This window comes from Bombus impatiens, unplaced genomic scaffold (assembly GCF_000188095.3).
Source record: "Bombus impatiens unplaced genomic scaffold, BIMP_2.2 scf_0418, whole genome shotgun sequence".
In the NCBI taxonomy this organism is placed as follows: domain Eukaryota; kingdom Metazoa; phylum Arthropoda; class Insecta; order Hymenoptera; family Apidae; genus Bombus; species Bombus impatiens.
In genome coordinates, this window is record NT_176837.1 from 1,884,581 (window position 1) to 1,912,357 (window position 27,777).

Here is a 27,777-nt window from a genome sequence, read left to right on the forward strand (position 1 = left end):
GGCTGCCGTAGCCTGTAATTTCCCCGAAATCTTTAATTACCATTCTCGCGAGAGTCTCTTCTCTCTCCTCCTCTCTCCTCCTCATGCTCTCTCTTTCTATCTGTGTACAGCCGTCGATCGTTGGAACGTTACGACGCGAACGTTCGAGGGTTCGTAATACGCCGCGCCATCGAAATCCGTCCGGTGCATGTACGTGTAGCCGAATGGAATTTACAATGGGACGATAATTTATGCTCGACGAGAGGCTCGCCCCGACCGACGACGGAACGCTTCGAGAGGGGTCTCGTGACGAGCTTCAGTGGGGGAAAGGAATTGAGAATTTACGACGCGCCGTTGCTCGGGGATACATTCATAAAAACGCCCCGTGATTCCCGTGGCCATTAAAAACTGCCACACGGTAAACTGCGAATATCTTTGTTGATACCGCGACGATGACTCGACACGAGCCACGTTGCACGCTTTTCTGACGAATGATCTTCATCGATGGATAAAAAGAAGTGGAAAGAGAAAATAAAACGAGCAGGGTCCTCTTGCACGATATTAATTGAGAAATTTTACATTTTCTTATATATTTGGCTAGTAGAAGTGGGATAACGAAATAAAGAAAATTTTCTAAGTACTTTTTTTAGTTAATAAATTATTCGGATGATATTCGGATTCGGAACATCGGGATAATTTTTCTCTGTCGATCGTTTTAGATCTCGAGATTGTCTCTTTTTTATTTCATCTCTTTTACTAATGATTTTTTAAACACTGTTCTAATATTTTCTTCATCGTTTTTTCATCTTATGAAATTTAGAGAAAACGGAAATATTTATATCGTCATGACTACTGATTGGTCCTTAATGAATTAAGAATGACAATAAATAGCAATATCAGACTGAATGTTTTGTCAATAGCGCAAAAAGAGGATAGAGAATTCGCAGGACATTTCGTCGGGTTTCTTACATCTATCTATCTGATCATCCTCGAAAACAGTGGAGGATACAAAGGAGAAGGGGATGATGCGTGGTCTGCACCCTCGGTCAGCTCCGCGTGGACGTTGGAAAGGGTGAAACAGGGGCTGGTTTGTGCAACGTGTGTGATTACGTTGGCAATTACTCCCACCCTAGACTCGGATATGCCGTTGGCCTCCTTCCACTCTGGCATTCTCTGCGTCGTTCTCGACCGACGGCGGAAGGGTTGTAACTCGTTATTAGCGAGGAACAGAAACGGTAGAGGGGCAGGTGATTACAGCCTCGAAGTAGATTCCCCGGTGATGATAAACGCGGGTCCGCAGATCCGATCGTCGGTTCTGCCCTTTGAGTCTCTCCCTTTCTACCTCGATTTCTCGTATTTTCTCCATCTCAGACTGCGTTTCCGTCTACCTCCATCCTTAGCTCGTCTTTCTACTCGAAAGTCGAAAGGAAACATCGGTGTCTTGATTACCGATCTAAAAGCTCGGAGCAAAATAACCTCGAGTTTAACCCTCTTAGCGCGTCCGTTTACCCTCCTAAGAGTTTCTTTCGATGTATCTAGATAAGAACGTAGCGGCCTTGAAGTGAACCATTTCGTCGCGTGTAAGTGGGAGTGTAAATCGTTTTATTGGACCCCGTTGGATATAGAAGCTGCTATTAAGACTGAGGTTAATCGTAAGGTTATATCGCCGAAGGGAGGTTAGATCGTTGCGAGACAGAAGTGATACTGTGGCCTCGGCTTTGCGTAAGCTTTTTTCGCGAAATCTTCGATGTATACGCGGAACGTCCACAGGTTGAAAGAGAACGGGCAGGCGTCAGCGGGTTTATCTAGATCCGGCGGCGTCACGCGAAAGTGCTTGCAAACGATGCGGGAATAAATCATCCATAGTTGAAGAATCGTAGTTACCGGCGTCGACGGTCGTTTCGCGAGAACAGCGGCTGTCTTTCGACGGTTGCATTCGGAACCGGTTGTCTCGTGCTCGTTACGCACTCGAGGAGCAGACCGATGAAAGAACTCCGATATACCCAGGCCACGAAAGTTGCCGACGAAGGAAATGGAGATCGGTGAAAAGGGAGGGAATGTTGGACGGTGAATGAAACGAACGCACAGAGGAATGGGGAGTTCGAAAATATGAAAATGACGAGAGGAGACGAGAAAAGAGAAAGGCAAGATAAAAAAAGAAGATGCCAAGGGTCAATCAGGAAGAAGGGTCCTTAAGGATCAGTCGGAGAGAAAGAGAGATAGAAAGAGTATCTCCCAGAACGGATTCTTTTGTGTATATACGTGTATATCTACTATATAACGTTTCGACGAGAATGCTCTGCCATAGACTTGGAGAGCTCTCTAAAAATGACTGCACCTTTCGCGGTAGCGCACGCAGCGAAGGTATTAGCGGAGTCGATGGTAGGTAGAATTTCTATAGGTATATGAGCGTTACGCCAGATACACCATGATGGAAGCTATACGCGTGGAACGAAAAGATAACGCAATTTATTTCAACCTTTATTCATCCTCTTTTCGCTTCCCCCTCCTTTGCTGGCTCGTGTGTACCAGCCAACTCTACGTAGCTAAAGACTTTTCACCATTTTCTTTTTTTCTTTCGCCTCCCCTCTCTGTTCCCCCCTCTTCATTTATTATTTTTTCTCTTAACCCTCACCTGATGCGCCCACTCCTCGCATCTTCTACTATTAAAGGTCCACTCTTCGCCATTATTATCGTTGTGAATTTAAATGCATCCACTTTACACGGCTTCGTTGCGATAAAATCTTAAATTCTCCTTTATCCCTTCACTGGGATTTCCTCAGAGAGGATTTTCCAAGTAGTGTTTTTGTTTTAGAAATCGTGTGGTCCTATCTTTGTGACGAGGAACAGTCGTATGACCGATCGAAATAGGTACGAACACCTAGCTGTTGGTTATTGATCAAAGTATTATTCATAGCTTCCTTGCATTTTTGTTTCAGCGACTTAGTCGCTCACTTTGTCTTCAAGAATTAAGGTGATTCTACATACCGTTTCTTCCACGTGCAAAAATCCTTCTGCGAATTTATCTTTCAACTTTCTTCGCATTTCATACAGCAGCAAAAATTTTTTATTAATATACAGGCGTTTTATAAATTGTGCAACCAAGCTGTGGACGAGAAACGTATAACTGTAATAGGATCACTGTAATGAGATAAAACTGACATGATAATATTGATCAAATTTACCGTTTAAATAACTTCGTAATTCTGTGAAATACGCACTTACATTAAATATCCCGTAACTCTTATACACATTTTCAGATTTGTTTCAAACTTTACCAATACAAACGTAATAGTGGCTTCTCATCGTGGTATTAATGAAGTTTCAAAATGTTTCGTGCAACATACGCTCATGAAAGATTTCTAAACAACCTGAACAGCTTTCCTGAACAACTTTAGCTTGTAATACAGTCAAGTCCTCTTTACAAATGATATTCTTTCTTTCTTCTGACTTTTTCCCCTCTGTTATTCGCGAGACTAACAAGATTATACGCTTCGAACGAAATCCTACTCACGTTGTTTCGCTATTAAGACGAATTTTCCGTGGTTGACAAAAGCTGTTGGCGGAAATTTCATTTGTTGTTCGTAGATGCCGCTAAATCTGTCCGTAGCTGAGCTAAAATCCAACGGCCGACTAATCCAACTCGATCGCGCTTAATCCAAACTCGCACGCTTCTCATTTCCGGCTGCCTGGAATTCTGGCGTGTCGCGATGCACGCGATTCATCGTTATGCTCCGTGGTTTTCCAAGAGGGAGCTAAGCCGAGTGGGCGCGATACGATTAACATACCAGAAGTTGCGTCGTTATTTGAATCAACCGTCTGAGTTGCACGACTGTTGAAACTCCGCGTGTACGGGACGCATGCATCAAGCAGTCGGTAATTTGGGTCATCGGGCTGACTGCCTTCTGGAAACATCCCTACGGAACGTGTGTATACGTGTGTGCCTTAGTTCCGTTAGTACTAACGTAATGTACATTCCCGATATCTTGCAGTCATAGACCTCCCGTGCGCTTTTCTTCGACGCGTATTTCAGTGAAATTGAATTTTCACCGCTTGACAACCGATCGAAAACACGGATCACCGTTGACGATTGCGCGGTTTCTGTGGCTTCTTGACGATTTAGAGCATTATTTGTAACCTTATCTGCGAATGATGTTCTTTTAGGTTGGTATATTGGATTTCGAGTTTAATGGCATACTGAATGGAATATGTATTAAAAAGTCGTAGGAATAATAATAAAAATAGGGTGCTACACAAAATATTTGTACATCATTGTATTTATTGTAGTATGTTCATATTGATTGATTAAACGTATAATTATACGGTACGTGGAAATGTCGCATCATTAGTCGTACTTTCATACGACTACAAAAATTTGATACTATGAAAATTGGATGCAGTACCTGATAGAAAAAGTTTTCTTTAAAAAGGCTTTTTCTGCTAAACGAACAAGTTAATTTATAAAACAGTTGTACACAACGAAGTACGATTGTCGTTTGAAAAAAAAATTGACAGTAAACTTAACTTGCCTTTGTTTCGCCGTACCGTATTCTTATCTCGCCAATTAAATTCACTATAACCTTTGCACGCCAATTTACGAGATCTTCATTCTGTTTTCACTCGACTGTCCTAAACGTACCCGCTTCAACTACGATTGTCCCTTCTCATCAGCGAAATACTCGACATTTGCAGAAAGGTTGTCTAAGAATGAGATACAAACGGCATTCCAGATTGAGCTACGCTAGACTCAACTTTCTACAAGACTCGACGAAAATGTCATGAGCATCTTTACCAGTAGTTTGATGCCGGAGTTCTCCAAGAACGTGTACTTAACGCTTGCTTTAATTCTACATGCCTGACCTCGTTTTCGACACAGTGTTGCATTGTACCCCATAGTCACCCTCGCTTATGCACACGTCAACCAATTATTGCAGTAGGGACTATCTCATTACCAATTAAACCCTTTTCAACTGGGATGGAACAGGGCCCAATGAATTTCCCATCAAAATTTCGACGTCATGAGGCCTTGGAAATTATAATAGACACGGCGAGTTCATAGTTACTCGTGGGAAACTATCGAGGGGCGCGTGTTTACAGCATCGATAGTCGTCTGCTAGACGGAACTAACGTTTCTTCGCTGAGAAAGTTTGACGTACAATCTACAGACCGAACCTGATCTGAATCTTGCGTGGCTACGTCATTAGATTAACGAGTCCTTAATATAATTAGAGTTTCACAGGAACAAGTCGAAAGTAGAACGGAACGGAAGAGTGTTTCCTTTGTTCGATCAGCGTGCGACACGCGTTTCTCTTCCGTTCCTTGCTTCTTTTTGGTTCGGTCATAAACTTGATGACTTAGGAGAAAAAGGAGAAAGCGAGTCGTGGTATATTAATAAGAGAATTTTGTAGTTTCGATCGTTGATACAAGAGCGTAGGCAGGGTATGAGTGACGAATAATTAGGAATTTATATGGGGATTATAGTAGTGATAATATGTTTCTTATATGAGTCATACGAAAGTCAAACTAATTTAATTCATTGGGAATAATTACATGATTTTTGAAAGGCATGAATGATGTATTTTGGTATCGTTAATTAAGAATTCTTGAAAAAGCGTATTTAATTCAATATGAGCTTCTAAGTAGCTCTCACAAGTGATGGTTTAATTGATCAGAAATTTTTAAACAGTCTAAATTTGGAGAATTGAATCTTCAATTACGAATGAAAACATTCTACAAGAATAAAACAAAGAATATATTTCAAGAGCGATATACCAGAGAGAATAGTGTTCCGCAAGTCGTTATCTACATTCACCGACTTTTATAATCGCCTTTAAAAACATCTCCATTTCATCAGCGTGGTTAGGTACACGTCATACAAAGACCATGAACTACACGCTACTTTAATGGAAAGTAGTAGATTACAGGTTCGAGTTGCAGGCGTTCAGCCTCGAACGAGGCGATACCCGCTCGCGAAAAAGGTGTTTGCCATTAATCTCTAAGCGTGACCCGGTGATGTAAGCCTATTACCTTGATTAAAATATCCAATAATCGAATTCATCCGAGTACGATAACGACAGGGTAACCGAACGATAGAAAAACAAAAATGCAACAGAACGAGGAAGACAGAGAGAACGAGGGGATAGATTTGTAAGAGGAAGATAGGTTAACGCGGCAGGGTGGTAGGGGGTTGATTAATGAGAAGGGAGTGACGTGGCGGTACGCCGCGCACCAGCCACGCTTCGCCCCATTTCATCTTTTGCTTTCCCCTCCGTTTCGGTTTCGTCCTCTCGTATCTCCCTCTTTCTACCCTGCCAGCTTGTTTTCTCCCTTCTTTTACTTTTCCTCTCTTTCCTTTTGTTTTATTCCGCGTCCTATCTCGAAAGGTTTCCGTCTTTTTTCGCTTAACTTCGTGACTCCTTTGTTCAGGGTGGCCCATTCGCCGCCTGCTTCGTGGCGCCTTGTCTGCGTGTAGTTTTTTCTCCTAAGAAGTTTTCTGAGTGTCTAATGTTCATCGGGAAGTATCGATTCGGTGGTAGTTTTATATTCTCATGTTGCAGTTGTGCGTTATCGTTGACTGATACGAAGGCCATGGGTGAAAATCGTGATAAGTCTCGTCTTTATATTTATAGTATATTTAAATATCCACGTGCATATATTTTCCGCATTGACAAAAAACATCGTCTTGCGCAGAAAAAATGCTTTCACTTTCTTAGCGCGCCGTAGCAAAAAGGCAAACAAAAATGTAAAACATCAGTCTAATTTTGAACATATAAAAATTTAGTTTGTTCATCACATAGCAAAGTAAAAAAAGAAAGGTGGGAAAGTTCGAGAACGAAAGTGCAACGATGTGCTGTTCTAAATATCTAGCAATAAAGGCGCCGGGAAAAATGGACCAGAGTTGTGCACTTAGCGGTTCTTTTTTTCCCACGTGTTATGAAACAATGGGCTAGCAAATAATAGCACAGCGGTAAGCCGCCATCAAAAGCCAAACACGGAATCGCCTCACCATGTCGACCCTTTCGTACCATAGCCCCCTGCACTGAGTAAAAATGAACCCAGTGACCTCGTATTTTTTAACCAGGTAACGCGTGTCGGTAACAGCCCACATTGTTTAAAGGTAACTTCGAGACGCCGTAATTCCATTCAATGCTACGATTAAAGCGTCGTTATTAGGGTCAACGAGAAACCTGTCATCATAGGAAAAATTGTATAGCTGGCAAAACTAATAACGACGGTTTTTCAACTGTTGAACGTTTCGTTCCCTCTTTTTTCGAGCCGTTTCTTTCATCCGTCTTTTGCTTCTTCTAACAGCGCAGATTTACGCTGTTTCGTGTTCCAAGTCGTAGAATCGGCATGGCGCCAACTATCGCCACTTTCCCAGATAGGCAAACGAGTCGAAAGTCAACGTGTCATTATCGATACGCCTCCGTCCACGCGATTTTCGCAAGACTTGTTTCTCATTCTCACCCCTGTTCCCATTTCACGAGATCGTTCACGTGCACGATTGCACGTCCTCCTTTCAACGTTCGCCCTTCGAGTCTTTTACGCGACCGAAGGATACCTCGGAGGCTACTCTTATCTTGATTTATTCCACCAAGGTGTGATCCCTAGGGAAGCCCTCCCTATTTATTTAAAAGACTCTCTCGTGGGTCAACTTGGCCCGGAGAACCCTTAAAAGTAATCGCCAGATCTTTCAATTTCGTTAAATGGCAATGTAGTCTGCACGTTTTACTAAATTTATTTATAGATAAAGATCATAGGTGAATAACATAATAAAGTTATTATAAAAGAACAGTGTTTAAATATAATATGTTGTTAACGAATTCCACATCCATTCGTTTTTGATATTTAATATGTGTTCTTGGCTTTCTTGAATATACTTTCTTGAATATTTAAAAAAATATCAGTACTGGATTTATTACTTATTTTCGAAAGTCTTGGGTCTTTGAATTTGTCAGATTAATTCCTTCTTTAATTGTTATATCAAAATGCCAGTTTTTAGCCATTAAGCGATATAAGTCAGGAACTGAACAAAAATGGACTTGTCATGTTCTTCCCGTATGGCCGTCAAACGTCATTTTAGTCAATTTTGAACTTTTAACTGCGAATTTTACGCTGCTTCTACGTTAGGTGGAATTAAGCTCTATTTCTCTGTAAGTGCAAGACGCGAGCATTATCTGCTTCTGCATTAATGCTTCTACATTAATTACCGAGAAAATTGCAAACTCCTCAAAGCGAAAAGTAATAAAATTGTTTCAACAAACTTCGGATAGGATCGATATCTCGCCTCTCGATCCGAACGCAGCCATCGCTTCAAGTGCCCCAGACATTCGTAATCAAATAACTTTCCCTCTCATTAGAGACACTCGAACGGTCCCAAACGAGGCAGTCTTGCATTCAGTGCACTCTGCGTTTCTGGGGGAGCGCTTTGTATATCGTCTTTCTCTCGCTATTCTTTTCCTGCTGGCGAAAATGTACCGGTATAAGTCATCAATTAAAACTTTTCAGCGTCTATCGACGAACGTAATTCCGCGATGGTGGTACATACCTGAATCAAAAAAGTCCCTTCGACATCATAGTTTGGGAGGCAGAGAACATTTTACCCTATAATTTCAACAAATTTAGTTCATTAATTTTATTCTTATTCTGATGCTTAAGATTACTAAAAGTAGAACGAAAATCTGTGCACTGTCATTTTATCATTTTTTATTTAATAAATTATAAATTAAAAAAATCTGTTTTCCTAGTACGACACGAATGCAGTATCTTTCTGACAAAGTACAATGAAACTACCGGCTGCTATTTTGGAATATTGGCGGCAGACTTCCGGTTTTAAGCGTAAAAAACAGCTAAATTATCGCAGGCTCTGCTAAGTTCCAAAATATTTGCTTCTATATGTACAACATACGATACGCAACTATTTTTCAACTTAACACAGTACGATACAGCTGAGTTCAATTTTCCGGTAAATCCTTGGCTTAAAAATGAGCATGAAACTAATGATCCAAGTTTACTGATACGTCACACAAAAAATGTCCACTTGCTGCCGGACTATCGCTACATTCCCTGCGAGCACTTGAAACTTCGATACACCTCCTGGTTGAGTCGTCGTATGTTTGAGAAGAGTGTATTGTCATGTCGAGGTCGGCCCATCCGTAATCAGCGCGCACGAGTTGGAAACATGTCAATTCCGTGAGGAGGCGTGAACTATAGATGTCGAGGGTGTACGCATTCACATCTGGCCATAGAACCTACCCTCGATCGTCAACTCTTGATGGACACGGAGGAGGAAGAGAGCGTTTCAGACCGGATAAAGGCTTCTAGAAACGCGTCAGCAGGGTCAGATCCCACGAGCCGAACTATCTCCGATCAAAAAGTGATCCGATGTTCCATTTAAATCGGCTTATATAGCGAATGCGTTTCTGAGATTGTTCATTATTTGGCTAACTTGTTCCATATACTGAGTGTGTGAGATTTTTTTATGTGGAATATATGTGGAGTGGTATGTTGGAAGTTGTTGAAGGTTTGATGACGTTGTATGTTGAACAGGATAATAAAGGAAATTGATCGTTGGATTATTTTGGGCTGTGAATTGATTGATGGGGCTGATGGAAGTATGTGCATATATGGCGCATTTAATGCAACGTTTATGTAGGTACAATTAGGGCAGGATGTATGAACAGGTTTTAATAAAAGGTTTGATTTAGAATTTCTGGGGTAGGTGTGATTTTCATGGCTCTTTTAAAACGTAGTATATCTTCAAACACTTACTTTGAGTTTTAGTTCGATTGCTTCAGGTTTTAAACTTAACTAGATCTATTAGTGGTAATGCAGTAAATCGTTACTCATAATCTTAAACTTTATTTCCACGTTCCGTGAAATATTTCACAAACAATTTGCTACTGGAGTATATAAAATGCAGATTTGTTCTCTTCATTAAACTTTCAAACCTCCAACTATACTAAAGCAATACAAATTTCTATACAAATTAATCTTAGGTTCACAAAAAATATTTCTTTCGTAACTCGAAATTTACGTAATAATACGCAATTTATCACTTGAATTACAATTGAAGTTCGAATAATTAAGTTGGAAGTGAATTCGATCAAGATCAGGCGTGAAGTTGCAAGGGAAAATCTACGTTTTCTCGAAGAAACTTTCAATCGACGCCTTCGAAACGGTCGGCGGAATAATTTACACCGATACGATCTCGAACACACGTTGCAGAAGGAAGTGTCGCAGTGCTGTGAACGTTTTGCGAACTGAAACGCGAACGATCGAGATAACCGGAAGGCCCGAAGTTCCCTGTCCCCTTATCTTTTATCGTTCGTTTGCGATCCACTCGATTTCAGTTAATTTGAACTTCGCGCAAACTATCGCGAACTCGTCTACCCTCGCCTATCATTTTCACAGAATAATGCGAGTAAAAGTGAGAAAAATACGAAAGTCGCGCGAGCTCTAGTCTAAAGTAAATTATAAATTGTAAAAGAGAGAGAGAGAGAGAGAGAGAGAGAGGACAGGTGTTAAATAAACAATTTTACAAAGTAACTTCGAAGAAAGCTATACACTGTATCCTTGCTCCGAAAGCAATTCAGAAACATTAATTTTTATTCAAATGTAAAAAATTGTCCTTGAACATAATAGCATGATATCCTGCTACTTTATGTGTCAAGATGAATAATGTTCTTGAAATAGGATCAAGTATCGTTTTATTATTTTCAATTTACGATCATATAAACTGTTAATTATTACTTTACAAAGATAGTTTACAATGAAGTTAGATTACTTCCAGAGAAAAGTTTGCTAAATTAATTAATACTATTTATGAATAGTATTATAATTGTGTAAAACGATAAGGAACGGAAATTTTATCTTCATTAAAAATACTAAAAGGATTGTTAATTACCTAATGGAATAAATGTTATATTCCATTTACTATATTCTTTTTAGAATGTATACAGTCAAATACAAAAATGCATGATGGTCTGTGTAAAAAAAAAAATCGAACGACATCCACTCATGCATCGTGTATGCTACAAGCTCGAATGAAACTCAAGTTTCATACACAGTTTCCTTGTTTTTCATAGATTTTTAAACGAACTATATTATTTTAAATACATATCGTGTTCTGAGCTGCTCCGTTTTTTGATCTCAAAAATTCAGAATGTTATTCTTACATACGGTTGAATGGGTGTTTTTACATTGACCTGTGTGAGATATGTGACATCAGACAGACACCTTGCTGAACTCGGGGGATTAAAATAATAATAACGTTGGAAATTGGACACGGTGGTGGCTGTACCCTCGTAATCTTCCGTGGCCATATGCCGGTGCCGGCTGGAACGAAGCCAGGCGAACGTGAAAAAAAAGGAGAACGATCGCATACCTAATCTGACATTGTGAGAGCGGGTTAGGGCGCCTAACTTTATTCAATCGCGGCTACGTTTCGTTATGGTCTCGCATCTCGAAAGAAGACGAATGCGAAGGGTCACGGAATAGGGTCATTCTAGGCGCACGTGTCGCGAAATCCGCTTTTTCCATGATAAGATGACGCTGATAAAGTCACTATCGAGTGAATCCCATAGCATACGCCATGCGTATTATCGCCTACCGTATTAGCATATCTTTAGATTTATTTTCAATTATAGTTTTGTATATTACGTTCCTTTTTTTTTTTTTTTTTTTTTTTTTTGCAAGATAGCGATGAGGGTTATGAATGTGATGAATTTGTTTTTTAAATATGGATAGATGGAAGTTCTGGTGGGAATGTATACAGTAATATTATAGTATACTTGCGTATTAAGTAAAGAAAATAATGCCACGCGTTTGGTTTGTACAAACAATTGTAACTAAAGGCTAGAACTTATTTGGTATGTATCATTATTTTTTTAATATTATATATAATATTAGGATGATCCATTATAATTGTCTACGCAATAGTCCGCTAAATTATTCCTTATTTAAAAACATATTTCAAGGAAATGATTTTACGATAGACATTAGTCTTAGCTAAGTAGAAAATAGAACTATAAACCTTCGTTTAGCTAGATGTGTAGCTCACTTCAAGTAAAGTTTATTCACCTGTCTTACATCTCTTGATACTATTCGCTTGCGATAAATAGATTTACTTTCCGAGATATTAAATACCAGTTTATATACTTAAATGATAAAATTCAGAGATAGTCGAGGAATGGTGTTGGTCAACTTGACTTTCAAGAAACTCAAATAACACGTCATATCATGGTAGCGTAAATTCAGTGAAAGTATCGATCGCATAGGTGAAACTATTCAATTGCAAGTGAATTCCGCGCGTCGAAAAGCCGAACGAGAGAAATTTCCGTCGCTACTGTTCTTACTGCACGTGGCACGCGATCCGTCTGCGTGCCGATAAGGTGTCGCACGTATAAACACGTAAAACTAGACAGAGGATAGAACAACGCGTGCACATGTATGCGATGACTCGGCAACAAGGGAGGCCAGCGTTCGAAACACCCGTTCACATCGCCATTCGCGTTCCCCGGGAGCTTAACGGGGATCTACCGAGCTTGCGTGAAAGCCTCGATGACGTCCGGGTGAATCGGTTGTTTGCGCTTCTACGTGCGCCCACTTTCAAGGGAGCATTAGTTTCAATTTTTCTCCGCGAGATTTCCGGTGAAGCAACGTAATAAAACGGAACAACACTGAAATAATAATTTATCGTCGCTCGAGTGTAACGCGTTTCGACGGTTACACGATAAAAGGATGATTTTTTGGTATGACTGTAGCGATATGAAAATAGGAATGAAATTGTAGTGAGAAATATTATAGTTTTGTTTAATGTTCCAGAGACTTAAAGTTATCGATGAAGACGTTAAAACGATTTTTGTAACGATGGCAGTGACTGTGAAAGAATGTTGGATGTTTTAGGTATTCTAGAGAAATTGATTGAAGAAATTAGTGGCTGTAATTACAGATAATGAGCTCGTTCCACTGGAATTAGAATCATCGATCAGCTATAAAAATGCCAGTTAGATTGCATAAACATTCTGCAATAAATTCGCATTATTTTGCAATAATATAGGCTAATTATGGCTCAACAATCGATCGAATTGATTTTCCACGCTTTCAAGAAATAAATCGCCCTCCATTGCCTTCTGCTTGCTGAGATTATTAGCAGAAGTATCGCCCCCGCGATTTTAATATCACCACGAACCATAGTTCGAGGTCGCGTTAGCGGGGATTCGAATCGATTTATTAAATTCGAAGCACTTTCTAGGGAACGTTTATTCCGATACGGTTCGTGGAGAAATGAGGCGTTTCGAAACGTCGTTTAGAGATGGAGGAATGAAACTTATGAAAATTTACAGCTTCTCGTTCACATAACCCTGATGTTGTACTCCGTCAAATTCAATTTGGTATGTGATATTGTTCCATGTATTATAATTCCACGTTCCATTTTTGCAATATGTATATCATTTGATATCGTATTTTTATATAAATCATATTATTCACACAAATGGCGCGAATAGATGATTCGAAGCCGAAGTAGTAAAAACAGAATTTGTCAGACAATTTTCTGGAGTATTTGCTCGAACATGGCAAGAGATACATCGTTACATTGTCATTAATAACTATTTTTATTTATATGTTTTTTTTATATCTTCCGTATCAAATTTATTTGTAACAGAACATCCGTATGGTACATTAAAAAAATATTTATAAAGTCACTGAAAACGTACAAACAACAAAAACATATAATTTCACCAGGGCAGATTCAATCTCGTTTTCATCACCCGCAATGAAAGCATCCTAAAAACCGTTTCGACCACTAGATTGCACGCGTGTCGTGCGCAGCGCCAGATTTTGTAGAGCGAAAATTTACAGCCGCGTAAGGAAGAACGTGACCCAGATTCATCTTGCGAAACCGTGGTAACTTCATTTCGAACGCATGATCGCGTTTCACTCTGTTAACGATATCGATATCCGGCTGTTTCCGAAGCGTTCAGTTTTCCGCGGAATCCACGGAAGATCAGTGTATACGCAAGGGGTTCAACCGAAAGTAGAGCGTTTTTCAACGATTTTCAAACAGCTGCGTTCAAAATAGCGTAACAAATGCATGAAATTTCCGTTTCATTAGCAATACTTGCTACCGGATCGTTTATTTCTACACTTTGCAACGATTTTAAATGTTCTTGCTTTTATTTTTCATTTGTATTATTAACTCCTTGCCTTACAGTATTGAATCGTATATTCGTGATTGAGGTATGGTTCCGATTAACACTAGAACTACCGATAGTTAACACGAAGCTATTTCTACCAAAACCAGTTAAAATGACTGGTCTTTAAAAAATACGTAATAATAGAATATTTTTATAACGTAATAATAGAATATTTTTATTAATAGAATATTTTTATATTTATTGATTTATTTCTTTCTTACAGAGGCAATTCCATGTTATATAGTACATTTTTGGTATTATTAATCCATCTGGAACCATGATCCTTAAACGAAGGTTGACACGTTTATAAAATTGTAGAATCAGTCATTTTGGCTGCTGTGGTATTTCTAGTGTTAGCATCTAGCGATTTGCGATAGCAACGTGTGGGAAGTTGTACAAAACGAGAAAACTGGTTAATTGAGGTTCGATAAACAGATTGGAGGATTCTTTTACACTTTGACAGGTACTAGTCATTTTGACTAGTATTGGTATAAGTAGCCTTAATAGAAAATTATTTTGAGTTTGAATACATAAAAAACAAAATAAAATTCATTATATTATTCTTTTAGTTATCGTTACGAAAGTTATTACATTATTGCGGAAAAAAATATAACATGAAGTAGGAATTTTAAAATAAAATTGTAAAACCACTCAATTTGACTGGTGTGGTAGTTCTAGTGTTAAATAAAAGGAAAGTTTAGTTTGTACTCTAATTTTTAATTCTTCTCCCATTGGTACGGATTGCGAATTATTTATCTAGCTACATTTCCTTAGTCGGAATCATTTTTCATCTGATTTTCAAGTTTGAAATATTTTTAATATTCGTCATTTCTCGTTCCAGTTTTACGTTAAAAAACATTGAATATCTTTCTGAAACAAAAGCAAAATTGACATATAGAAATTGCAAAACAACAGAGTTCAATACAAATTACGTATTGTATTGAATACTTCCGAATTGCATCCGACATAGTATTGTTGCGATGAATACCTGATTTAAGTAGTTACTAAAGTAATCGTAAGACACGGTTTTAATTATAACAATTGTCTGATCATCAAGATAATTTACAGAGGGACAAACAATCTGAAATTTAGCTGGATAATTTGTACTTCCAAATTGTTGAAAATCGAACGAGGTCGACATGGAATTCCAGGGTTTTCTCATTTGCAAAACGACGAGCAAAGACACTAAAATCGTTCGAATTGGAAGCGCGGCCAAGGCTCGTGTAATTAAAGCAGAAAGTACTCGAATCCCTGTGCAATAACAAGTAATGACCAGCCTCTGTTCATAAACTGTGCACGCGTGCAACAGGATGGTACGCTCGTTTTCGACATGTCGAGTATCCGTGTGCGCGTGAACCAAGGGAAAAGTAAAATATGCGCGCGAATTCAGTTCGTCCGACGAGTTCCCTGGGCGATGACGGTCTCTCGTGAGGATCGAGTTCTTTGAAATTGGAGAGAGACGGCGGAAAAAGCTTCGTCCGTACCTCTCGCGAGTATTGATTGTTCATACTTGGATTTTCTCTGTTCCGTCGGACAGTCAGTCCGCTTCGAGAACAAAGTTTCGAAAGAAATTGAAGCAGACGAGATCCCAATTTTCCTTCGTCCCCATTTAAAATCGCACCCGTGAATTCTTCTCTTTTTTTCTTTTTTTTTTCTTTTGTATCGTTAGCGTTGGAAAAAGGGACGATCGACGAAACAATTTTTTTTCACGGTCCGAGTGACTTTAATAGTTCCGATCTTTCTGACGCGTGAAATCATTCGACTATGAATGCTCTCGTATTGGGTTCTTTCGCTTTTTCCTCTTTTTTCTTTAATCGACCGTGCAGGTTAAATTTTTACTCGACCGGATTTTTTCGATATCATTTTGAATTTTTCCTGGAATTATCGAATCTATCATTGAAAAATTTATACGTTTGATATGATGGAAATATTTGCATTATTTTGGCAACATTCTAACATTTTTGTTTGTCGGTTATCGAAGACTTTGAGCATTCTAAAGAAGAAATGGTCATTTAACTTATGCCATATTCATAACCGCTTATATTATAACTTCGTGCAAGCGACAGTGAGTCGTGATACAATGTTAACTTTTGATTACTGAAATAAAAAAGACACGTACATGATATTTAGGAATACATAGAAAATTTAACAATGAAATGTTTCAATACCATGTCGTCATAGGCTGTTCAACATATCACGTCCATAGCGTAAGTGAATAAATCTTGAAAAAGAATCGGCACAACATCATCCTTCATCAAAATCATATAAAAGAACTACCACTTCTACCTGTCTCTAATAAAAATAACCACTGGAACGCCATCGATCAATTCACTTAACATCTCTAATGCATTAATCTGTATTCACTCCAAATCTGCTAATGTTAATGTTATCTGCTAATGTCTCATTGTCAACATCTGGTTGACTAATGGAGAGGAGTATTCACACTTTGACATGTTCGTCAAGGTAATTAAACGAGACCTACATTTTGAAAATACATGGCTGCTGGTACTCTAACTTGCAATCTGTCTTTCATGGCACACACAAGTTAGTGATCCATTAGACAATTCGTTAGAAGCCTAAGCATCTATCATCAATCGTCTGGTGAACGCGCGTACGTAACGTCGCAGCGAAAGGTCTGGCCGCCTTTAGCGAGTCGAGTAATGATAAAAAATTACATGAGCGGACAGTTCGGGGTCGAAGGGAAGATAGAGTGGCCGCGTTTTAACGATAGCATCTCATTTGTCGTGGTTAACGGAGTCGAGCAGGCTTTTCTTTCGTATCGAGTCTAGCGAACGCGGACTCGCGAGGGCCGACGATGGCAAACGAAAAACAGAAGGGAAGAGAAAACTAAGCGACATCGACTCGGTTAATTGAGAAATACCGTTTAAGCGAATTAACCCACTGCCGGAACCACCGAATTCAAATGGATAGTTTCCGGTCCCGGGCTCGTTTAGCGTTATCTCTCTGCGTTAACAACCCCAGAGGAACGATCTTATCGTCCTGCGATACCTAAAGGCTCTTTTTCGACCACTCGAAGGCAATTTACAGTAAATAATCGCGTCTACGGTGTTTTTAATGGCACACAAGTGTGTAATAAATGGTCTTTGGAAGTCGTTAGTTTTGTTTAAATGAAAACAGCCTATTGTCAGAGTCTTAAAATTAATATAATTCACTTTCCTCATCGGTTTTATCTCGCGGTTAATCGGATCATCCCTCGACTAAAAATTTCTATGACTAGGAAATTAAAAATTTCTCGATTCATTTGAAATAATATTTATTTTTCTATATTATAAACTATTGCGATATATTTTATATTTCTAGTTTGATTTGTTGGGTTATTGTTTGAAAGATGTTTATACTTATAACGAATAGTAAAATCATTAAAGCTTCGAATTTGGATTCTAATTGCACGATTATACAGAATTTGACGAATTATATATAGCTGCTCTAAACGATCGTGGCAATTTTAGTAAGCAAAGGTTCTTGCAAATATTTGGTAATTAGTGATCTATATTCGGCGCTTAGTGTATTATTTTCTCGATAAATACGCAAACAGCGAAACGCTGGTACGATGCTCCGTTACAGAGATTATTAGTAATTATTTGAACGAGCAGTTTGCAGCTAATATCGAGTCATATTTCCTGTTAATACTTTCGATCCATTGATCGATGGTTGTAAGTTATACGAGGAGTTTTCGCAAGAATTTACAATAATTTCTTATACAAAATTATTTTTTTGTAGAGTTATTAGTACATAGATAATGAAAATCAGGAAATCTAACAAACTTAGCATCAAATGAATACGAATGCTATCAAATAGGACATAGAAATAGAAACAAAATTCGAATCGTGCTATCTCTTTATTCAAACTGCGCGCAAAATTAAGTCCCCCGCATTTATTGTTCGCAAAAACATTTTCCCTGTTCAACTGAATGCGGAAAACTTAACTAAATTCTTTTCCAAGATTCTCTACGATTAGTATTGATAATTTTTCTGCACCCAGAACATTAATTTACGCTCGAATCTACGAATCACCAAAGTGGTGAAAATAATCAATTCCTAATCATCTTCACAGAAAGTTTTCACTCACAAGCTATTGATCTTTGAATGATTTTTTTATAAAATATATATAAGCAGTTTTAACGTTAATGAAAACATAGTGAAAAACAAACCACGTATGCTTATATTCCCAAAATATGTCTTTCAAATCTTCGTACGATCAAAACTACGAGATGCCTGGTTTATAAATAAGCAAAGATTAATTTCAACGCTGATGTACGATCGAACCAGTACCTTCAAGAACTCTGGAACTCACAACAGCACGAACAATCTTGTAGCAGTGGTCGAGGTTCGATAAAGTTGGCGAAAGTTGGCTGACCTCAGCGACTACCGCGAAGATCACCCAGGAAGAAAACGATTTTACGTCTGGTCGAAAATAGAAGCGTTCGAACGAATGTGGAGAACGATGCAGTTATATCAACTGACCGAACGAGCGGCAGGTGCAGGCATCATCTTCTATGCACGCGATGTGATACGATTTTATTACGGCAATAAAATCGGAATAATGCGCGCGACGAACGCACTGCTGGCCCTCGCTGACGAGCCGGAAAAACGAACCGTCGTATTTGCGAGGGAATATAAATTTTCAGTCTTCCCTGGGGGGACAATACGGCCCTGGGCCGCCGCGGTTTATCCGCGCCGATCTAACGAACTGCGTGCCGATGTTGCGCTTCGGAAGCTACACTGCAAAAACGTTCCAGTGGATCCAGCTTTCCCGAATTTTATTGACGCCGAGTGTTTTGATGGTCTAAGTGTATTTTCTGCGTGTTAGCTTTAGTGCGTTCAAGATTTATAACGGCAGCGATATATATAACAATGCCTGTGTTTCTATTATGATCGATAATTGATAACAGATTTCAAGTTAGAATGATTTAAATGGATGGAATAATTAGTTCGATGAATCGAAGATCAGTTCATTCTGATATTCTATAAGATAGGTTTACCCCTCGCGTTTTCAAGATTTCATTGATTTTTTAGTGAACACAGTTATGCCAATTTAAACGAACGTATAGCAAGTAATAATAAGTAATAATTTGATAAATTTTTGGAATTGTATTTTGAGGGATTTTTTGTATTAGTGGATGACGAGAAAATCTCTATATGCTAACACTAATCTTCCTTTTTGTATCGAAGCGTATATCGAAACCTACTTCGTCTAATTATTAATTGTTCTTAAATGTAGAAAATCTCTTGTACAGAGAAGCAATTAAAGAATTGAGAGAACATGAAAAGTACAAGTTTGAGCAAGGATAAAACTATATCAATAATATCGGTATATTATCTTGAAAAATCTCGAACTATCTGCTTGAAGAATTCAATCTTGGCCATTCATGATTGAAATTCAGGTTATAATCCACGATTAAAAAGCTCGATGAGCCGAGTAGATATACGTAACGATCTATTACACTCGTACAAAAGTACTATTGTTACCGGATCCACCAATGAACATCAATTCGAGTTAGCCTCGTATTAAGCTCGACCGCATCGCTACGCCACTTGGTCGGGAGATAAAGGACGAGAGATCAGGTTTTTGCATTCATTCATGGGCTCGCGGGCAAAGAACTCGTGAAGGGAACGAGAGTCAGCTAGAATCGTTCGGTGCTGGTGTAAACACGAGAAAGATAGAGAGAAAAAAGAAAGACTCGTGTGTCTGTGCAGCGACGCCACACTTGGACCCCTTTCATTCGACGTCAGCCCCTTCTGATACCGCATAAAATATAGTATTGTTCGCGCTCTGTTAGTCTAGAGTGGAGAACGAGTATATTTAGGAAAGGGCGGCTTTCTTTCATATGTTAAGCAGATCAGTGTCGGCCGACGAGATAGAGGGTGAAAAGGGTGTTTGTGAAAGGTGTGGGGGATGGTGGCGAAGAGTATAGCGAGAGGATGGCACGAACGTCCCTTACGACTTTTACCCAAGAGAACTGTGCAGGAGCGCGCGCTCCTAAATGATTGCTGGCTTGACTTAATGTTGTGAAAAATAGCCGCGCACTCCCGCGCATCTTACGGATATTTTTCTTTATAAAAAGGCGAAAGCAAAGTGATGAATCCAATTTTTTAGCATGGTATAATTCGAAGTTTCCCCGCTCAGCGTGACTCGTAGCTGCGATTTCGACGATTTATATTCGTCGCGTATGCTGTACGCCTCTTTCACGATCGCTAGATCGTGAAACTTCTTTCGTTTACGAGTTATTCCTCGAGCGTTTCAAAGAGGGATAAATTCGTTTGCCGGTACGTTTTAAGATTCGAGATTAATTCAATACTTTGGTTAAGCACGTTCTAAAAGCCGGCTATATTTCAGGTCGTACGATTTTTCTTTGTCGATGGTACAGTGAAATTTTTATCGCGCGATGCTTCCTTGCGTGTGCACGAACCGTACGCTCGTGAATTAATGCTGTCTCGACTTTACGATCAAAGAATATCGGAACCAAGTGTCTCGTAACATTATCTTTTGATGCAGCAAGAAACGAGGTCCTAGTGTAAAGTAGTACGATCTTTGCGTAATCTTAGTAACCTTAATCTCATTAAGAGATTGTGTAATATTAAATACTTGCAACATTTATGAAGTATGTAAAATTGCTTTAATCCAAGTGCTATGTTACCCCAGTTTTATTGAACTTCAGACTACAAAGTCCAAACTCTAAACCTTATAATTCTCAAAGTTCAGCACTTTAAAACCTCCGACCTCTACAATCCCAGAACCCTTAAAATCGATTTTACAAAGCTCAGATCCTAGACCTCTGTTAGACTCTAGAGCCTAGAATCCTCGAACCCCAGATTCTAGAATCTGAAAGCTCAAGATTGCGTATATATAATCTTGCTTTGATTCCCCGGAGACTCGATTATGATCGTACTAAAGTAAATCCAAAATGTTCCGTCATATTACCGGTTCGGTAGCTCCACACTCACGCATAAGCTGCCATTCATCCTTAATGACCTTAATTGACGTTTTACTCGAGAACATTTGCACGGCCGAGTCCCCGTCTCCGTCAATTGAGGTCCATTTGCTGCTTCGATGTTCACGTCGCCCCCGTTCCGTAATAAAACCACCACCCAGTCGATGAAACGAGAAATGTCACGTTGTTACGTGTCGTGTAATTCTAACGAGTTTTATGACGGCGATATAAGTCGCCTGTTGGCTTTGCTCGGCTTACTGCGAGATGCGAAATGAAAAGAGAGCAGCAGAAGATAGAGCAACGCGAACGAGGGAACGAGGAGAACAAACGGCGAGCGTTATTATAAAAGTCATAATGAAAATCTAACGATCCGTCAGGCGAGGCGCGCAGCGGCCAGAGAAATGAATTTCCTCGAGGTCCACCCTTCGTTGCTCAGTGTTTAATCTCTTTGTTTACTTTTGCTTGCAGAACACGTGAGGGAATTCAGCTGCGGGATGCTGTATTACAGGACGTTGTACCTGGACAGTAAGAGGGACGCCCTATACGTCGGCGCTATGTAAGTACTGTTTCTTCCCTTCCGTACTAACCCGCAAACCGGCTCCACGTTCATCGCTTTTTCTCACATAATAAAATGTCGTAGGATGAAAATCCTGTCTCGGTAAAAGTTGCGCTTCATTCGTCGTCAAAGCGCCAGAAGCGGGACCTCGCTGGATAAAATGGAAGGATGGAGGGGGGTATACGTGTGTATACGTGCCGTGAAACGGATTTTTATGATTCTCGTGATTAAAATTCTGCACGGAATGCGAACGCAAGAGGGGATGGAAGCGTGACGATTGATTAAATTTCTCGGTGACGTCGAACATCGTATAATCCATGTTTTGAAATACTCTGTGTATTACAGCGACGCTGATACACGCCGGCTTTCGCCATGATAATTATCGTCGTGCTGATTGCACCGAATTGCTACCCCTCTCGCCGTCGTCCCCTATTTTCACACACCCCTTTCGACCTATCGGCCGTGCAACGTTCAACGACAGATCGTTTTTTATTCGAGGCCTTATATCGACGCGCGTGCGCACTGAATCGGCGTGCAATTTTGCTCGTTATTTATCCCGCATTCGAGATTGAAATGAAAAGTAACGTTCCGTTCTGTGGCGTAACTGGGTCACGCGTGAAATGTTTCGTGCGTTCGCCCTGTCTCGACCAAGCTTTCCGTACGTTGCGGAATGATTGACAGAGAGGGTTGGCGAACAGTTGGCTGGCTATTCCGCTTTAGATTATTTCCAGCGGAATCATGAAGTTTGCTCGTTTAAGGTAGAAAAAAGTAAGCTGTTATTGGAGGTGATTAAAAATATCGTCAAGCGAGGAAAGTGTTCGAAACTGTACCTCATTCTGTTTTTATATTTTTCGTTTTAATAGCACAATAATCGAAATTTTTATTTTTCCTGTAGAACGAAATACTTTGAGAGTTATTTCGAATGAATTTGATTGATAATAAATGTTTAATCAGTCGAGTTGAATTAAAAGCAATAAAATTATAATCAATCGAATAAATCCAACTAATCAGCTGTGAAAAATTTCATAGATTTTATAGAATTGGATTTGCGATAACAATAACGGTCAATCATATAAACATACATATGTAGATTATATATTAATATTCATTTAATAAAAGGGGAAATTGAGTATAATAATTTAGTTCTCGTCGAGTCGATTGTTTAACTTTCTGTTTCGCTTCGTCATCATAACATATTCACGCAAGCTTCGCGTTCGTGCACTCCTTTTCGTAATCGGGCCCTTTTCTGCGGTATTTGCACGCACTCTTAGCTTGAGCACTGAAATATATACCCGCGTTTATGTACCGGGTCGTTCCTCTGTACACGAGGGGAATGACTAGGTTTCGTTTGCTAAACGTTTCAATTTGCAGAAAGGTAATTTACTGAGACCTTCGGGGCACGGCGGAAACTCTGGAACGAAAGACGAAAGAGCGGATTAAATTCCTTTGCTACTTTTTAAGGAACATTTCCGATTAATCTTGACATTCAAGTGAATGAAGAAATATCCTCAACGATTACATGTAATCGAGACGTAAAATTGTTTTTGCGGGCGATGGCTCTTAATTGACGAGATTTAATTCAGCGAAAATATACCTCTGGAATATTCATGTTAATATGTACAAATTTGTTGATTACTTTGACTAGATCGTATTATTGAAATAAATAGAGAGAGCAAGGCTTGAAATTTATGTAGTTAGAGCTAGCCTTTTCCACAAATTAGTTACCTTTCTCGATTTTATAAATTAGTAGAGTTAATTATCTCTATCAAGCATTCTTCTATTCTTGGATATTTATATTAAGATGATATTTATAATAAAATAAAACACGCCTATGTTTCTTTTAATAATATGAAATTAACTATCAGTTTTACTGTAAATTTGTTATAAATTATTATTTCCGAATATTCTTGGAATGGTAATGAGACCAAAATTAAAAATATCTTGTTTGAATAAAGTAATAGAAAAAAAAACAATAAATCGGTATAGCAATCTTAGTCGTGAGCCAAAATAGCTTTCGTTGTCAACTCCAATACTCTTCGTTGTAGCAAACAAAGCAGGAATCTCTTGCGCCATCGTCGTATGGTGGTAATACAATATTCTAATGGGGGCTATCTTTTCTCCTTTAGAACGAAGGTCGTCGTTGAGGGAACGGAACAGGGGGTTGCTTCGTCTGGAATGGATAAAGAGATTTTGACAGGGAACACTGCATCATTACTATACGAGTATTATTTCTTGATTCGGTTCCAACCTTTTCTTTCCCCCGCGTTACTATCCTGCCGGCCATTCACTGGCGTTTTCCTTTGTGAGCCTCCCTTCTTAATTTGGTAAATGCCAGCAAAATGCTACACGGTTCTGGTAATGGAGAGGTCACCAGGGCAACGCGTCTCTAAAAGACATAGCCAGATACAAAAAACCAGAAGAACATCTCCTATACGAGCCAAAAATAAGAAGTCGTGTAATATATTTATTGCGACAGAAAAATTATGTCGTGCTTTATGTTTTGGCAGATAGATGAAACTGCGTGGTTGTTACATGTGAAGCAAAAAATCAAATTAATAGTAATGTGTTGTTTCTTGATGAAGTTAATATTTAATCAAGTTGATTGAAGCGAATTCTACCACTTTATTTTTGAATATAATTTAGAATTAAATGTAACGTATGTACTTTGTAATTGAGTTTGCAAAGGGTGCTAAAACATATAGTTTTAAGTAAGATCTTATAAGAGTATCTTTTAAGAGTAATGGATCAACGTTCAGGAAAAGTGTACTTTTGATTTCAATACCGTAAAGTGTATGCTTGTGTTATGATTTATTTATCTGGCTTACAATAGCTATAGCTAGCGAAGGGTGCATATCGAATAGAATAGATTAAGCAAGAAACTTCTATATACTGTAAGAACATAATATTTCAAAAATCTTTTTATCATTTTACGATATACGTGCATTGCACATAGTGGGTATATAAAATCTCTTTCATGTAAAAGTGAAGAAATATTAAAAAGCATTCGTTTTCATAAATTCGATTGTAAATAAAAATATGTTACACGTAGAAATATAGTTACGATATGTTCTCGTCATAGTATATTTTTAAGCATGTTTTTGATGTAGTAGAAATTTAATTTAGACCTGCTATTATTTATATCGCCAAATGGACGAAAATCTCATTAGGAATTACTATCTTATGATTATTAGGACCATTTTACCGGGGTCGTATTACATTTTGTTGGGATTACAAATACGAATCGTAATCATTGTACTAGAACGGATCACAAGGCATTCGCGGGGACGATTTATTTTGCTGATATTTAACATATCTGTCGGTGCTTGTGTGGTCCATTTGCTAAATAGTCGGAATAATGAAGGTTTAATCCTGGCGATGCTCAATAAAGTAGCATTATGTAAATGTAATAGGTAATTCCGGAACAACTGATAGATATTGAATTTCAAAGCGCATCCACGAATAATCTATTAAATTTACTGTCTCGATAAATTCATTTTTACACAAACTGTATATCGATGATTGTTCGATGTTGTTATGCAAAAATTAACATTAAAATTTATGTCGGCTGCGTTTATTTTCCATTTTCAATTTTATTCAGTACAACATCCCGCGAATTATTATCATTTTTGGCAATGTTAATGAAATTGGGATTAAAAAAGGATACATTTAAAATTGTTCTTAGAGTTGCGCTTCGCATTCCATTTATGCATCGATTTGTATTATTCATTCTTTGTGCTAATTCCGTGATCTATTCCTTTTATTATTCCATAAAATTGTATACAAATTGAATATCTCCTTTCATTGTTTTTTATCCTTTTTTTCTAATTCTACTACATACTAACTACACTTAGATAAAAACAAAAGAAACGTTGCAATATACTATTCAATGTCGCTCAAAAATAAGCAATTTAGTGAAACAAGATAACATTCAAATTCTCGTCGAGTTCAGAATCGAATAAACCGAAAACCCCAGTACAGTTCTCAAGATTTCCAAACGAACGTAACCTTATTACACGCGGCAGCGAACGCGTGACACGCGCGGGGCGCGAAATAATTTCAGTCAAAACGAGAGGACCGAGGATGATATTCTTTCAAAGGTGGAGGAAACGGGATTACGAACGGGGAGAATAAATCGGATAAAGGCGACGACGAGGTAAGAAATGACAAGCGCGTAAGATCCTTCCTTTTAAAAACGATTCCCCTCGTCCTAGTAACAAGACGGGAGCGCCTGCGCGTACCAAAGCGCATAAGGGGTGAAAAGGTAAAAACGCGACTTACGATAAATTGCATTTTCCAACGAGCAAGAGCGAGCAAGAGTTTAACGTTTCCTGTTTTCTGGCTTCGTTCCATGGCCTCGTTTCTAGTTTCCCTTCGACTATCCACCTGCACACGCAGCCACCCCTCCCCGCAATATCGAATTCCGATAAGAATCCTCGCGCAAAAGGAAAACGATTCCGACATTCCTTTTCCAATGATGCGAAACGATTAAGCTCTATGATCCCCGAGAACGCGGCGTTTCAATGATGTGACTCTCGATTTCAGACGGAACATCAGCGTACCACCCTCTCAGCTGCGGGAGCGTAGTTTAATTAAAAGGCTCCGGATAAAACGCAGCGCGTTATTCGCAAATTCGAGTCGATTCCGCGCTTTGTAAAAAGCGAATTGTGCCCGGTTTTCCACTGAGCGATACTGTTAATCGTTCGCGAGCCGGTTAATTGGATTTCCAGATGATATTCTTCGAAAAGGGGGTGATCGATGACCTAGTATAAATGATAAATTGGTACGTTGAGATTGGATTCGATGCGGTTTCTTTTCTTTTTTTTTTAATAAGCTTTTAATAAGCTTTAATTTTGTAGAGAATTTTTAAAATTTTCAAGGTGGCCGTAGGTCTTCAGGGTGATATTCTTATCTTTATAAGAATATCTTTATAAGAATATCACCCTGAAGATAAGATAAAGGGGTAGATCCAATGATTTGGTATAAGTGATACATTCTTATGATGAAAATCGTTTTGGTGGTGCTCCCTTTTATAGAATCCTTATATTTGAGATTGCCTCCAGGTGGAAATCGTAGAATATAGGTCAATATTACTATATTATTGATAAATTTAGAACATGGGTGATTGAAACTTTTGTAATTTCGCCTCTTTATCCTATAGAATTAAAATTGCAATTTGTCAAAGAAAATTTATTTTTCAATTAAAAAAATTTAATCAACAAATTTTGTTGTATTGAACGCCAATAAAAACTTATAAATATTTGTCTCCTCATTGATCGACACGTTCTTTTTCATAAGAGTACAATTCCTGTCGTTTCTACAGAAAAATACTGACGTGTTAATTACCTACTTCCCTCGAATTACGAAATCCAATATTAGTTCGATAATGAGCCACACTGCAATTAGTAACCTCGGTGTTACCGAACGGAGACCTAGTAACAATCAATGTACACGAGTTTCGCCTAACCGTAAACTATTCTGATTAATTTTGCCAATCCTGAAACTTCGACAAAGGCGTGCCACAAATATCCTTGCATTTGAATTCCTGTAAAAATATGTGACAGGTGAAAAAAGTCACGAGTAAAATAAACATGCATGTCAAATGTATAACGATTGATTTGAATTATTTACGAACGTCAATTTCAACAGAACATTTATGCTCAGTGAAATTACAATTTGCGCTTCAGTTCAATGCGATTCATGCGAAATGAAGAAAAACAACGTGCTGTGGTCAGGCTATTTCATAAAACACAGTATGGTAGCATAATAGATCGTGTCGATGAAATGAAAAATAAAAAAGATAAACGTTTCCGCTCGGAAAATGGACAAAGGAAAGGGGCGATGGAGTTAAATCGATACCCTAAAACAAATTGCTCGATAATACCTCGACCTCTTGGCCCGTGATAATAAATTTTTCCTTGCCGCCTAAGAACCACACGCGCTCGTGCATCGTCGATGCCAGCTAGGGTAAACTGTCGAGGAAAAATGCCGGTACAGGTGTGTGTGTGTGTGTAAGTGAAAACAATGAACGAAAAAGCGAGCAAGAGGAGGAAAAATGGAAGAACGAAATAAAGGTCAAAAGGGGGGGGGGGGGG

The 27,777-nt window shown here is 38.7% G+C and overlaps 1 protein-coding gene across 6 annotated transcripts in view; it reads left to right on the forward strand.

Moving 5' to 3' along the window:
- The window catches only part of LOC100747772 (semaphorin-2A), a 564,473-nt gene that overhangs the window by 468,581 nt on the left and 68,115 nt on the right, over positions 1–27,777 (forward strand). For 4 of the 6 annotated variants that reach the window (XM_012386839.3, XM_012386840.3, XM_024368287.2 and 1 more), the window contains one exon: positions 21,598–21,685. In XM_012386839.3, coding sequence (XP_012242262.1) covers positions 21,598–21,685 — 88 coding nt within the window. Of the gene's footprint in view, positions 1–19,785; positions 20,465–20,534; positions 20,721–20,755; positions 21,460–21,597; positions 21,686–27,777 lie in introns of those variants that run through there. The other 2 variants (XM_033321236.1, XM_024368288.2) reach the window with 2 other exon arrangements.